We start from the raw sequence: 12,755 nt of genomic DNA, 5'->3' as shown, positions 1-12,755 counted from the left end.
CTCCCCTATCCCCTCAGGCAGCAAATCCCTCCACCCTGTCCCCTCAGGGTCCTGACAAATCCTGTCGTCCTCTCAGTGTCCTCAGGGTTCCTCCATCCCCTCAGACCTCCCCTAATCCTCCCATCTCCTCCATAACTGCCTGGGTCTCCCCTCCCCGCAGATCTCACTGAATCCTCTCATCCCCTCAGCGCCTGGTTGTGTCCCCCCATCCCCTCAGATCCCACTAAATACCCCCATTCCCTCTATATCTGCCTGGGTCCCCCATCCCTTCAGATCCCAGTAAATCCTCTCATCCCTTCAGCACCTGGCAGGGTCCCCCATCCCCCCAGATCCCACTTAATCCCTAGTCCCACTAGGGCCCCCAAGACCACATCTCTCCTTGGAAGGGGAAGAGCCCAGGGAGTTTTATCAGGGCTGCATCGTGACCCTTGTCCAGGCACTATGTTTTATGTCCACCTGCTCATCAACAAGAGGGGACCTCTGGCCAAAATATGGCTTGCTGCCCACTGGGAGAAGAAGCTCACCAAGGCTCAAATCTTCGAGTGCAATTTAGAGACCACTGTAGAAAAGATCATCTACCCCAAGGTAGGCTGAGGCATGAGGAGTTGTCTCCTGGGGTGAAGGTGTTGGCCTTTATAGGGAACTCTGTTACCACTGTGTAATATTTCCATTTTGATGTTTTTTGCCAATCATACTAACTGCTGAACAACCCTTTCTTTTCAAATCCTCACAGTTTGCTATAGCTCTACGAACCTCTGGGCACTTACTCCTGGGAGTGGTGAGGATTTACCACAGGAAAGCAAAGTACCTCTTGGCAGACTGCAGTGAAGCTCTGACCAAAATGAAAACAGCCTTTCGTCCAGGTGTGTGCAATGTGCAGCAGTTTTCCTTTGCAGCTCTCATTTTAAAAGTTAATTTTGGGCTGTTTCTGTTAAAGACACATTATTGATCCCAAAGGAAACGGAACATCCTGGTGCCTAGTGTTTCAGTCTGGCTTAATTTAATGCTGTTTCAGGTCTTTGACTCCCTTAACAGGAGCAGTGTCTTAAGTAGGATCACAAGAAGATGCTTGAATTCAGCCTCCATTGCCAGATAATTAATTTTAATTTCTGATGACACCAACAACATGTCTAACAGTGTCAGTGCCAGACCTGACAGCATGTTTTGAGCTCTAGCCATGTAGCCAGGGAGAAGGGAGCTGAGATGAGTGGATCCTTTTCCAACAGGCTCTGTGTTTGTTGTACTCAGGCGACAAATGGGAGGCACTGTTGTCTGAAAAAAAGATGAGAACTGGACACCAGTGTCTATTGCCAGTTCTAATGTGCTTTGTGACCTGTTCTGTTTGCAGAATAGTGAATAATTACTTGTTATTATTCTCAAGGATATAATCGTGGAATCACAGAACTGTTTAGGTTGGAAAAGCCTTCCAAGATTGAGTCCAACCATTCCTCAAGGCCACAACTAAACATGTCCCCAAGTGCCACATCTACACATCTTAAATCCTTCCAGGGATGGTGACTCCACCACTGCCCTGAGCAGTCTGTGTCAGGGCTGGATAACCCTTTCCTTGGAGAAATTTTCCCTAATATCCAACCAAATCCCCCTCTGGTGCAACTTGAGGCCTTTTCCTGTCTATTTTGGATAGCTACTATAGCAGCTTGGAGAGCACCACACAGCACAAGAACAAGACACAATGGTCACAACAGAGAATCCAACTAGGGGAGAAAATCTTAGTGGAAGTGATAAAATGCTGGAAGAGGCTGTCCAGGGATGCTTTGGGATCCTCATCAGCAGAAACAGTCAAAAGTGATCTGACTTGGAAATTAACTCTGTTCTGAGCAAGAGGTTGGGTTGGGTGACCTTCAGCAATCCCCTCTCATCCGAATTGTTCCAGGATTCTTTCATTCCCCAGTACTTGCAGTCTCAGTGCATCGTTATGCTGGAGAACAGCATTGTGGACACATGGGAGAGAAAGGGAAACCACAGTGATTCATTTGCTGTGCTACAAAAAACTCTGGGCTAAGTGTCAGCTGGGAGAACCTTCCAGGGACTTAAAGCAGCTGTTCAGAAACACAAGTACTTACAGTAGTTCAGGTCCTATTTCAGCATTCTTCTGTGTCTGTCTGTAAAAAATAGAGCTTCTAAAGGAGATGGAAACTAAAATTCCACTCTGGAGTGCCTAAGCTTTACCTTTCTGTGATTTAGAGCAGCACCAGCCCTTCCTGACAGGTTTATAGGCTTATTATACCTACTTGGGAGATCACGACTTTTATTTTATTGATACTTATTTCGTTATGTTGTCTGTTTCTTTCAGGGCTTCTTGACCTTCCAGTAGAGAACACTGAGGCTGATTATCAGTCCATTACATTACCTGAAGAATTCCATGATTTTGAAACACCTCTGCCAGATGTAAAGTAAATGCTTCCCTGGTTTTTATTCATTCTTTCAGTGTTTTCAAAAGCAAAAGCTCTTCTTGCTGTTATCTGATCAAGACTCAGATGGGGTTGTTTTGATTTTGCAACGGAATTCTCCTGCGTTCTGGGCTTTGCCAGGCTACAGGCACAGTCCTTGTGCTCCTCACAGTCCTTTAATCAGCAGAGCTTTACAATGCAAGAATGTCTTGAAGTGAGGCCTCAGGATTTTAAATTGTCTGAGTGAAGGATGCAAACAGCTTTCTGACCTCAGGAGAAGAGATAAAAGTTAGTATAAATCCTGGGAGCTCTGGCTAGTAACCCCACATTGTTGTCCTGTTCCACTGTGTAACTTCATTTCCTTTCTGCTCCACTGCTCTCCGGGGCTGGGGTGTTTTATCAGCAGGAGTCAGCCTGGCTCCTGAGGAAAATCCAGCCTATTTCTTTGGCTTTTCTGACACAAATCAACATTAGTGTAGAAAACTGATAAAAAACAGGAGGCCAAGTCGTGGTTTTGATGGCTCTGATGCCCCGAAGGTCCTGGATAACAGATTTCCACTGAGGCTTCCTTTGTATCTCCTCATAAATAAGGTTTGATGGGATCTGTAAGGGTTTACTATTTTGTAAGTACAGCTGCAATGTGACACCATTTATTTGAGTGCCTCAGTGTGCTAACTGTGAAGGTGCTTTTTCTTCCTGCCCAAAGTGTTGTGTCACTTGGTTTGGAAGATGTTTCACTAATTAGTTGCCTTCTGATGAGTGCCTGGTAGATAGCAGGGCTTGGATGAGAACAAACTCACATAGGCCCAAAAGAGTGGAGAAATATGGGGGTTTGTGATAAAACACCAGGACTGGAGGCTGTTTAGAACCAAGTTTGCACATTCCAGCTGAATGCTCCACGGGTTTCAGTTCACCCTATGTTTCTATAATGTTTTTTCATCAGTGCCATTGATGTTGCAGAGCATTTTACCTTGAATCAGAGCAGAGCTGAAGACATCACACTTACAGAGGATTACGAAAGCAATATACTTCTCTGTGATAGCAACTTTGGTGAGAGAAGCTGAGAAATTAGAAATATTCAGTAAGGGAAAGTGTGTTTTACGCAAAAATTTGTAGTCTGAGCCCTTTCCATGTGTGAAAAAGCTGTGGTTAATAATGCATTTGTTTCATACTTGTGCTGATTGACCTGTCACACTGTCTTACACCCAAAACTTTGTGTAAGCAACATAAACTGATGTCAGAGTCTGAGAATCAAACCCAACCCTCTCTGCTTTTGCTGAATTAGCTACAACTGCTTATTATTTATTCCGTGTGAAGAATGGGATGTCTCACAACCTTTGAAAAATGATTTGGAAAATTAGGAAATGGCTAAATCTGGGTTTCCAAAACTCGTGCAGGCAAGACATCAGCAACTGTATGTTTCCTCAGATGAAGAAGCAGAAGCACTGAGAAGACAGAGCTTCTTTGAGGGCACCTTCCTGACGAGCAGTAACAGCCTGGTGGCCGAGCACAACTCCCTCAGCACCAGTGGAGACAAGTCTGTGCTGCAGGAAGATACGTACTTCTTCAAGCATGACTCTTTTGGAGATGAGGAGAATGCTGCAGATATGATTGGTAGGGCTTGCCACAGGCAAACAGAATCAGTTTCTTTCCAAATATTTCTGTCCTTCCAGGAAAGCACCAAAGTGATTGTTTTCGAGCATAAATTCTATGTTATTTGTTGTTTTCGTCTTCATTTTTTTCTACTTTGTCACTAGATCTGTAATCACTTAGGCATTGCCAAGTCAAATTGCTTTAAGGGCTACATTTCATTATTTTAGAACCAAAGGCATGAAATTTATGCTTAATGTTTAACAATTTAATTTCTATTTCCAAAGGTGAAATAGTGCAGCACTTTTATCCTCGCTGTTGTGATAACAAAAGCAGCAAAGTAGCTTCTAGATCATTATGGCTTAGAATATCTATGTAAACCGTGTAGATTTATTCCTTTTAAATGGTATCAAGGCAATACTTTTCAAAGCAGAGGTGGAAATCTCAAACTCAGCACTAACCCCCTCCTCTCTGAGCTGCTGCAGACAGCCAGACCCCGACAGCCTCTGCGGAGGCTGAGCTTGCTCTCTTTGCAGAGCATTAACCTTGGGTAACATCAGGCTATTTCATGACTACCAAGGCTTTAGAATGATTAAAGCTATGTGTTTTGTGTTTAAGAAATCCTGTTGAGGGATGAGCAAAATGGCCTAGATAAAGACATTCTTGCTATGGAGGAAGCACATCCTTTGTCACCAGATCTGCCGGAGCACAGCACAGCCAGTGAGTCTGCAGTGTCTGCTCTGTCTCACACAAACCCTCTGTTCCTGTGCTAATGCCTAAAGTCACTCACACTCAGCTTTGTGCAGCATCCTCTGCCGTTTTCCTTTCTTCATTTATTTTGTGGTTTTTTTTTTCTCTCTAAAGTGTTTCATCCACCATTTTAGGATCATTTCCTTTGATTTAGGGATTCCAAATTTGTAACTTGGCATTGCTTGGAGACACTTGTGTGTGACATCCTGTTGGATACGCTGTTGGTCCACCCTGCTGCTCACAGTGTGATGTCCCTTTGGAGGGGGAAGGAAACCCAATAAGGGTTTGCTGTAACTGTGAACTTTCCCTATGAGATCTTAAAGGTCTTTTCCAACCTAGGCAACTCTTTGGTTCTATTTCTGGTTTCATATTTCTGTGACAAATGACACTTTGGTAGTTCATAAAGGTGTTGTTAGTCTTTTGGTTTGATGCTGATGAAAGAAATTCATTTTTGAGAAGTGTTTCTGGGAGATTTTTGATATCTTAAATCCTTATTCCCTCATTACAGTGTTCCTTTAAAACTGAGAATTCTGGAACAGCTTTAAAGGGATAGACAAGCTCTTGCCTCTCCTTGCACTAGTGCTGGTGCTACCTGTTCCTTTTCTGTTGGCAGAAATATGGAATCACAGAATCAACCAGGTTGGAAAAGACCTCCAAGATCATCAAGTCCAACCCTACCGTGGTTACTAGACCATGGCACTAAGTGCCACATCCAGTCTCATCTTGAAAACTTCCAGAGACAGTGAATCCACCACCTCCCTGGGCAGCCCATTCCAATGCCTGATCACTCTCTCCATAAGAAATCTCTTCCTAATATTTAACCTAAACCTCCCCTGGCAGAGCTTGAGTCTGTGCCCTCTTGTCCTCTGCTGGTTGCCTGGGAGAAGAGACCAACCCCCATATCCACACTGCCATGCACTTGCCTGGAACTGGGAACAGCTATGGATTGAAACTGAACACCTTTCCCCCTAAGCACTTTTTGCTGTGTGAGTTTTCCTCCAGATCAGTTCCTTTGCCTGTTCCACTGCCCCACAGCAAAGAGGAGTGTGCAGGGCAGAGGATGAGCAGCAGCACTGCCAGTGATTACTGGTGAACATGACTGTGGGATTATAAACAAAACCACAGTTTTGTAGTTCTGACCATTTTTGGCTGATACCATTCAGCGTCATAGGACTGAGATATGAGTCCATCTTGTAAACTCTTTTTAATGTGGACTGTTTTCTGGGATTTTTTGCAGTTGAGTCTGACCATGAAGACACCATGGTTACAGATGTAAATCACCTGATGAGTGAGACAACCCTTTTGTCCAAAGAAAAAGAAGGATTTGTGCTTGAGCCAGTTGATGATACAGGTCAGAACTTGATCAGTTTCTCACTGAATATTTGTGTTAACTAGGTTTGTTTTTCTTCTTAGGAATGAAAATATTTGCAAAATATTACCACTTTAGATTTCATCTGCTCCTGTTGTCAGAATTCTATCTTATGGTAACTGTTACACAAAACCAGTGTCAGGTTATTCTTCTGATCTGCCCAAATCTCTGCTTGCAATTTCTTCCACATGCCAAATCAAGGTCTGTTGCTCTCCAGCTCTGCCAGCACTACAAACTGCTCAGGGGTGGGACTGAAGTTTCACCTGAAGAACTTTTATTGCCAGTGACACATCAGTGATTTTTATATTTAAAATAACAATCTTAAAACTTTCAAGCCTTTGGAAAATGTTGTTTTGTGGACTTTTAACTTCAATAAAATACAAAAAGAAAAGTATTAAATTTCCTCTGTGAGTAAATCTAAGTATCACTTATCATTTTGGTGGTCGTTAGCAAATAGACCAGCTCATCCTGACAGGAATATTTGGAATATTGGGATTTTCCAGCCTGCCAAAATAATATTCAGGGAGACATGGCTATATAACCAATCTGTCTTTCTTTTGTGTTTACCACATACATCTTGAGGATACACCTTAAAGGATTAAACTGACAAATACAGATATTAATTATGAGGTAAAGAAACCTGTTGAGTGCATCAGCATTCTTGGAACACTTCACTTCCTGATGGATTAGAGATAGCTTATTTGGTCTTGTTGCTATCTCATGTGTTCTCATTAAGTCCTCCTGTTCCTGGTTCTTTAGTACAATAGTCATATGTTTTCTGTAATTAACCGTATGGGAATTTCCTGTACAAGGGTACAAAGAGTGAAAACTTTCTGAAAACTCTTGAAGAAATGACCAATGCACTTGGACTCTGATTTTTCAGGTCTGTGTGGTGCTTGGGAGCTCAGCAGCCACTTTGATTCACGTGTGCTTAACATCCTGGGAATAGACTTTTAAGACTTTTTTTTAATCCTTGTGTTATGTAGCTGTCACCCAGAGGAAAAAAACCAAAAGAAAGAGGAAGCTGCTGGTGGATGTAGAGAAGGAGCTCAGCTGCACTGCTATTTACAAGCAGCTTACTAACTGCACAGACATCCTGGCCACGCTGGACCTTGCTCCCCCAACCAAGAAAACAATGATGTGGAAGGAACTGGGAGGTGTGGATAGACTCCTGTCCAACACCACACAGCCTGTGGCTCATCCTGAGCTGCAGAAGGTAAAGATCAATTCCCTTGTGGGGTTTATGCCACTGTGTAGATTCCAGGAGGGATGGAGAGCTGGGACCTCACTGACAGAGGTTTTGCAGACTCGGTTTGATCCGAACTCGGAGCAGGCTGCAGGTGTGCCCTGGCCCTGGAAGCAGTACAGGGCAGATGGACACCTGATGGTTACTTGCACACTCACCACTAATTGCTTCATCATCTGTAGAGCTTAGGGCCTTCACCTCCTGCACTCCAGCAACAAGGAGAAAACCGCAAAGGGACACAAGAGCTGATGTTCCGTTTCACACACTGGCACCTGACTGATCCTACACTAAGACACAACTTGTTACATTTCTGTATATTTCTTGGCTCCTTTCTACTTTGGCTTATTATTTTCTGGTTTGTTGCATCTCTGTAGTCTCTTTTAAAGGCACATCAGACTTAAGAATCGTCACTAGAATATTGCTGAAGGGTTTGGAGGGTTCACTGCAGCAGTGCAGCTTCACCACTTAGAGTTCAGCTGCAGAATTACAACTCACTCTTTACAAGGATGAAAAATGCAGATCTTTCTTTCTTTCATCCTTCCTTCCTGGCTGCCTTAAAGGACAAATGATCCAAGCTGCTCATAAGACTTTTTTTTTCATGGAGTTCATGGACAATACTGAAGCTGCAGAAGGCTATTACTTAAAAAAAAACCATAAAATTGCAGATTTTCAGTGTGACCTAATTAAAATATCGAAATTCTGTGTTGCAGTAATTATTCTACAGCTCATATATTGCTGCAGGAGGTGTGTTGATGTTTGATGTAATCTGACATGATATTCTGAACACAAACAGAGAAAAAAATCATTACTTTCAGTTGTTTGAGAAATGCTTCAAGAGTCATGGAACTAATATGGGAGGAAATAGGATACATAGAGTGCCTGAAATAGAAGAAATGAGAAAAGAGCAACATACCACAGGTAACATTTTAATTCTGTTGTGCACAGTTAGCTGTTGGAAAGTATTTTCTAGTCTACCTAATGTTTGAGAGACGTGTGCATGGTGCTTGTGGGCAGTGTTCTACAACTGATCCCTTGAAGGCTAAAGGAACTGGCTGTAAATTATAACAAAAATAAAATTTGGTTTGATTTAGCAAGTACTTTGCTGCTCTTTTGTTTCTTAGAAATGAAATGAAATGCAAGTCTCTTTCTTCCCTGTGGCACAAGGAGATGTTTTTGGTTTCACCTTTGGTGTCTCTGGTTGTCTGCCTGACTTCAGACTGGGATGGTGTTGTCTGATGTTGTTGTGAGCTTAGTCAAACAGCTCCCCAAACTTCCAAACTCATGTAAATAATTCTGCTTGTATCTGGAAGATCTGGTTTGGGTAATATCAGGCAAGAAGAAATGTTCCACTTCAGATCTGAGGAGGATATCTCTGCTCTGCTAGAAACCCAACCTGTGTGTCTGCCTCAGAAGTTAAGTAACAAACTCACCCACTGTGAGTCCATAAAGGTCAACTCTTAGAAAGAAAAAAAACTCCCTTGGAAGGTTCTTCTTCCATGTTGGGAATTATCTTTCTTCAATGTTTGCTCATTCTCCCTCAAAGACTGGGAACTAGGGTGTGATTTTTTGGGTTTCAGTGTTTTTTTAAGACAGTGATTCACAGTAATTGCCTCTTAAACTTTGTTTTTCTGTTAACACAGAGATGCTGCCAGTGGAAGAGCCAAGTTACCTGCAGGAGACAACTCACTCCGAGACTGAGAGAAACATTAGAAATGATTCCTTTATTCCACCATGGAATAACAGAAATGAAACCACTGAGAACTGTGGTGCAACTATAGTGAGCAGTTCCCCTCAGTTTTAGAGACCTAACTGTGTTTGTTGGTTTCATTTGATGCTGCAGCTCCACTCAAAACACCTTAAGAAGTTACTGATGTTAGACAAGGATGCTAAATGCAGCCAATAGAGCATTTAGCAGCTTGTGTTGTCAAAGTTTATTTATGATTACTTTGGTAAACTCTCACAGTGAAGGAATGATTAATTAAAATGTCTATTAGTCAGTATAGATTAGTCTAATCACTAAGTACCAATGAAAGCTTAATATTAAACATGAAATATTGTATTGAAGAGATAAATAATATCTTTATAAGGACAAACCTTACATTTTATGTCTCATATTGAGGAAACACTTAAGCAGTAACAAATTATCTATCTCTGACATCCTCACTTAGGCATTCTGTGGGGAATATGAGGCTTATTAAAGTTGAAAAGTGAAAAATTGGACCTAATGGCAGTGGAAAATGTGTGGTCCATGCCTGAACTGTGCTATAGGTGTAGATCCAGCTGTAGGATAAATCCTACAGCAAGATCCTTCCCTGTGTCTGTAAAGACATAGTAGAAACAGCAACTATTAACTCACTTTGTAAAGCTTTAGTGTAACAAATTCTTTGAGCAGAACTGTGTATGCAGGAATGGTCAGGAGTATTGATTGTCCTTTCTGTGCTCACAGCAGGATGGAGCAGCTTTCTCTGAGAGCTCCAAAAATTCCCTAGGCCAGGAAGCTGAAACGGAGAAGGTGGAGATGCCAAAGGTGTGTGTCCTCAGAGCCATTGGCTCTGCCTTGTTTCAGGAGAGAGCCCTGTGCTTTCTCAGAAGTACCTTAAGGAAAAGAAGTGATGGGATCATGAACCTACAGTGACTTTTGCTTCCTGTAAGAAGGAAATGGTTTCCAAACTTACCAGTTCTGGAGATGCTCAGGCACTGTGAAACCAGGGCAGTCTGCTGCCAGCTTCACAGGCTGAGCCCCAGATCCCACGCCACATTTTTGAACATCCTTTTTAGCCTCTGACCAGTACAAATACTGTTGAGAATCCCAGTCCCACAGAGCAGTGCCTTGCTGTGGAGCTGCCTCACTGGGAATGCTTCCATAGTACCTGGCCTGGTGCACCTGAGCTGTTTTTGCAGCAGAGAGCACACAGGTACTATTCCTTTCTCTGCTTCTCAAAGCCTTGTGCGAGCACAGAGCTGTCAGAGGCACCAGATTCCCTGAGTTTGGCTATCCAAATGCCCAGTCCCAGCTGTATTTTCAGTCAGGCTGCAACTCCTGTGCTTTTTATCATGGTGTGTGACTTTCCACACATGCTGACTAAACTTCTGTTTCCTTCCTCTCAAGGAGCAAACAAGGACCAGGAAAGACAGTGAAGAAATAAGATGGGGCAAAAGAACTCTTCAGTTACTAAAAACTTTACAGGTACCAGTGCTGGATTTGGTTATTAGACACCAAAACCAGGTGTTGATTTTAGATGCACCATGTCAGAAAAGCTTCTACTTCTACTGTCCATCATGCCTCTGCCTCTCACCTACACTGTGCTTTTTGGGGTGTTTATGTGGAAAACCAGGATTCTGTGTGCCTGATGTGGTGTCCCCTCTTACAGCTGCTGGAATCACTGGAATTCTCTGACCTCAGGGGTCAGTGCTGGGCCCAGTTCTCCCTCATATCTCTGATGACAATTTGGATGAGGGGATTGAGTGAAGGGTGAAGGGACTTGAGCACAAGTGCCATGAGGAGAGGCTGAGGGAGCTGAGGGTGTTCAGCCTGGAGAAGAGGAGGCTCAGGGGAGACCTTATCACCCTCTAGAAGTCCCTGAAAGGAGGTTGGAGTCAGGTGGGGGTTGGTCTCTTCTCCCAGGCAACCAGCAGAGGACAAGAGGGCACAGACTCAAGCTCGGCCAGGGGAGGGTTAGGTTGGATATTAGGAAGAGATTTTTTACAGAGAGAGTGATCAGACACTAGAATGGGCTGCCCGTGGAGGTGGTGGATTCACTGTCTCTGGAAGTTTTCAAGATGAGACTGGATGTGGCAGTTAGTGCCATGGTCTAGTAACCATGGTAGGGTTGGACTTGATGACCTTGGAGGTCTTTTCCAGCCTGGTTGATTCTATGATTCTATGATTATTTGATATGAACATATTTCAAAGGGTCTGTGCAAACAGTAAATAAATATTTGTGCCTGAGTGTAACCATTAAAAACCGAGAGATGATAACGCTCAGTTCTTGCCTGTGGTGCCACTGGGACTCTGTAACCACAGAACAGGCTGTGCAATGATATTATTGTTTGCAATCACAAACCATGAGGGAATTGTTCTGCTGCTGTCATGGAATTCTGTGGGATTGTAGATTTGAGTAACTAACATAGGTACCAGCAATATTATGGCAATAACATGTTAAGAGCTACCCCTATAAACACAGATGATGAGATACCCCAAGAGGCTGTGGACTCCCCATCCCTGGAAGTTTTCAAGATGAGGTTGGATGGGGTTTGGAGCAACATGGTCTAATGGAAATTGTCCCTGCCCCAGAGGGAAAGAATGAGATGATATATAAGGTCCTTTCCAACCCAAACCAGTCTGTGATTCCATAATTCCATGAAGATTGAGTCCTATTGCAGTTGTTCAAGCACAAATATTCCCTCTGAGCCACACTCTCCATTTGGACTCAATGGGATCCAGTTTTACTGGTAGGAAAGCTAACCTGACTGAATTCTTGTCTCCCTCATGCAGCACCTGAGGAGATCAGGCATGTGTTCCTTCAGCTTTCAGGAGCTCTGTCAGAAAAACAACAGGAAAGAAGCTGCAGTCAAGTTCTACATCTTTCTGGTTCTGAGGAAGCAGCTGGTCCTGGAGCTGTGGCAGCACAAGCCCTTTGCTGACCTCACAGCCACCCCTGGGCCCATGTTTGATGAAATCAAATAAGCTAATCAAAATACAGCTGGTGTCACATTTTGCAGCCAACAGTTTTCCTGGAAAAAGGATTGGATGTGTTTCAAACCATAGGAGCTGAGTGTAGCTCCCTGTCCATGACACCACCACACAACTTGTGTGGGTTGTGCTACCCCAGTTGTGCACAACTGGGTTTGTTTATACCTGTGGTTAGGTGATGAGTTATGTGATGGTTATGTGATATGTTCATAAAAGTCCTTCAAAACCTTTCTCAGACACCACCATTGGAGCTTAAATTATCTTCATCAAGGTTTGTGTGTGCTAATTCTCTAACCCATCAGTAACAGTTGTCTGTTAACACTCTTTAGCTGGGAATTTGGTATTTTAAGACCTAGCAAGGAACAGTCCAGTGTTGCTTTCATGTGTTCAGGCAGACAGAGGTTGTGCTGTCCCTTGAGGAGTCCATAAGCACCGGGAAGGAATTCCATTCCCTAGAAAACCTGCGATTTCAAATTTCACAGAGCTTGTTTACTTACTGACACCTTTATTTACATGCAGACCTATTAAAAAAACACATGTTAACTGAAGTATTATTAGTTCATTGCATTTTTATCTAATTTAGGATGAAATTTTCCCCCTTTACTGTCATTTTCTGAAGCTCTTGGTTTCCAGCTGCTTCCAGCCTATGCTGCAGGGATGATTGTGCCCAGCACTCCAGTGCTGTGGGGACACTGC

The 12,755-nt window shown here is 43.2% G+C and overlaps 1 protein-coding gene across 1 annotated transcript; it reads left to right on the top strand.

The window, feature by feature from the left end:
* Positions 1-441: 441 nt before the first annotated feature.
* Positions 442-12,053, top strand: RAD21L1 (RAD21-like 1 (S. pombe)). The gene is made up of 12 exons (XM_009071034.1): positions 442-585; positions 734-863; positions 2,315-2,414; positions 3,355-3,461; positions 4,620-4,721; positions 5,989-6,102; positions 7,107-7,336; positions 8,182-8,284; positions 9,007-9,143; positions 9,813-9,893; positions 10,476-10,553; positions 11,862-12,053. The coding sequence occupies exons 1-12, from the start codon at positions 442-444 to the stop codon at positions 12,051-12,053; spliced, it is 1,518 nt and encodes a 505-aa protein (XP_009069282.1).
* The last annotated feature ends 702 nt before the right edge of the window (positions 12,054-12,755 follow it).

The sequence above is a fragment of the Acanthisitta chloris genome, unplaced genomic scaffold (genome assembly GCF_000695815.1).
Source record: "Acanthisitta chloris isolate BGI_N310 unplaced genomic scaffold, ASM69581v1 scaffold20803, whole genome shotgun sequence".
NCBI lineage: Eukaryota > Metazoa > Chordata > Aves > Passeriformes > Acanthisittidae > Acanthisitta > Acanthisitta chloris.
The sequence above is the reverse complement of the archived record's forward strand: the minus strand, read 5'-3'. Positions and strand labels throughout refer to the sequence as shown.

Coding starts and splice junctions, on each gene's coding strand:
- RAD21L1 (XM_009071034.1), top strand. CDS start 442: ATGTTTTATGTCCACCTGCTCATCAACAAGAGGGGACCTCTGGCCAAA. Junction 864..2,314: donor GAAAACAGCCTTTCGTCCAG/GTGTGTGCAATG, acceptor TGTTTCTTTCAG/GGCTTCTTGACCTTCCAGTA. Junction 10,554..11,861: donor AGTTACTAAAAACTTTACAG/GTACCAGTGCTG, acceptor TCCCTCATGCAG/CACCTGAGGAGATCAGGCAT.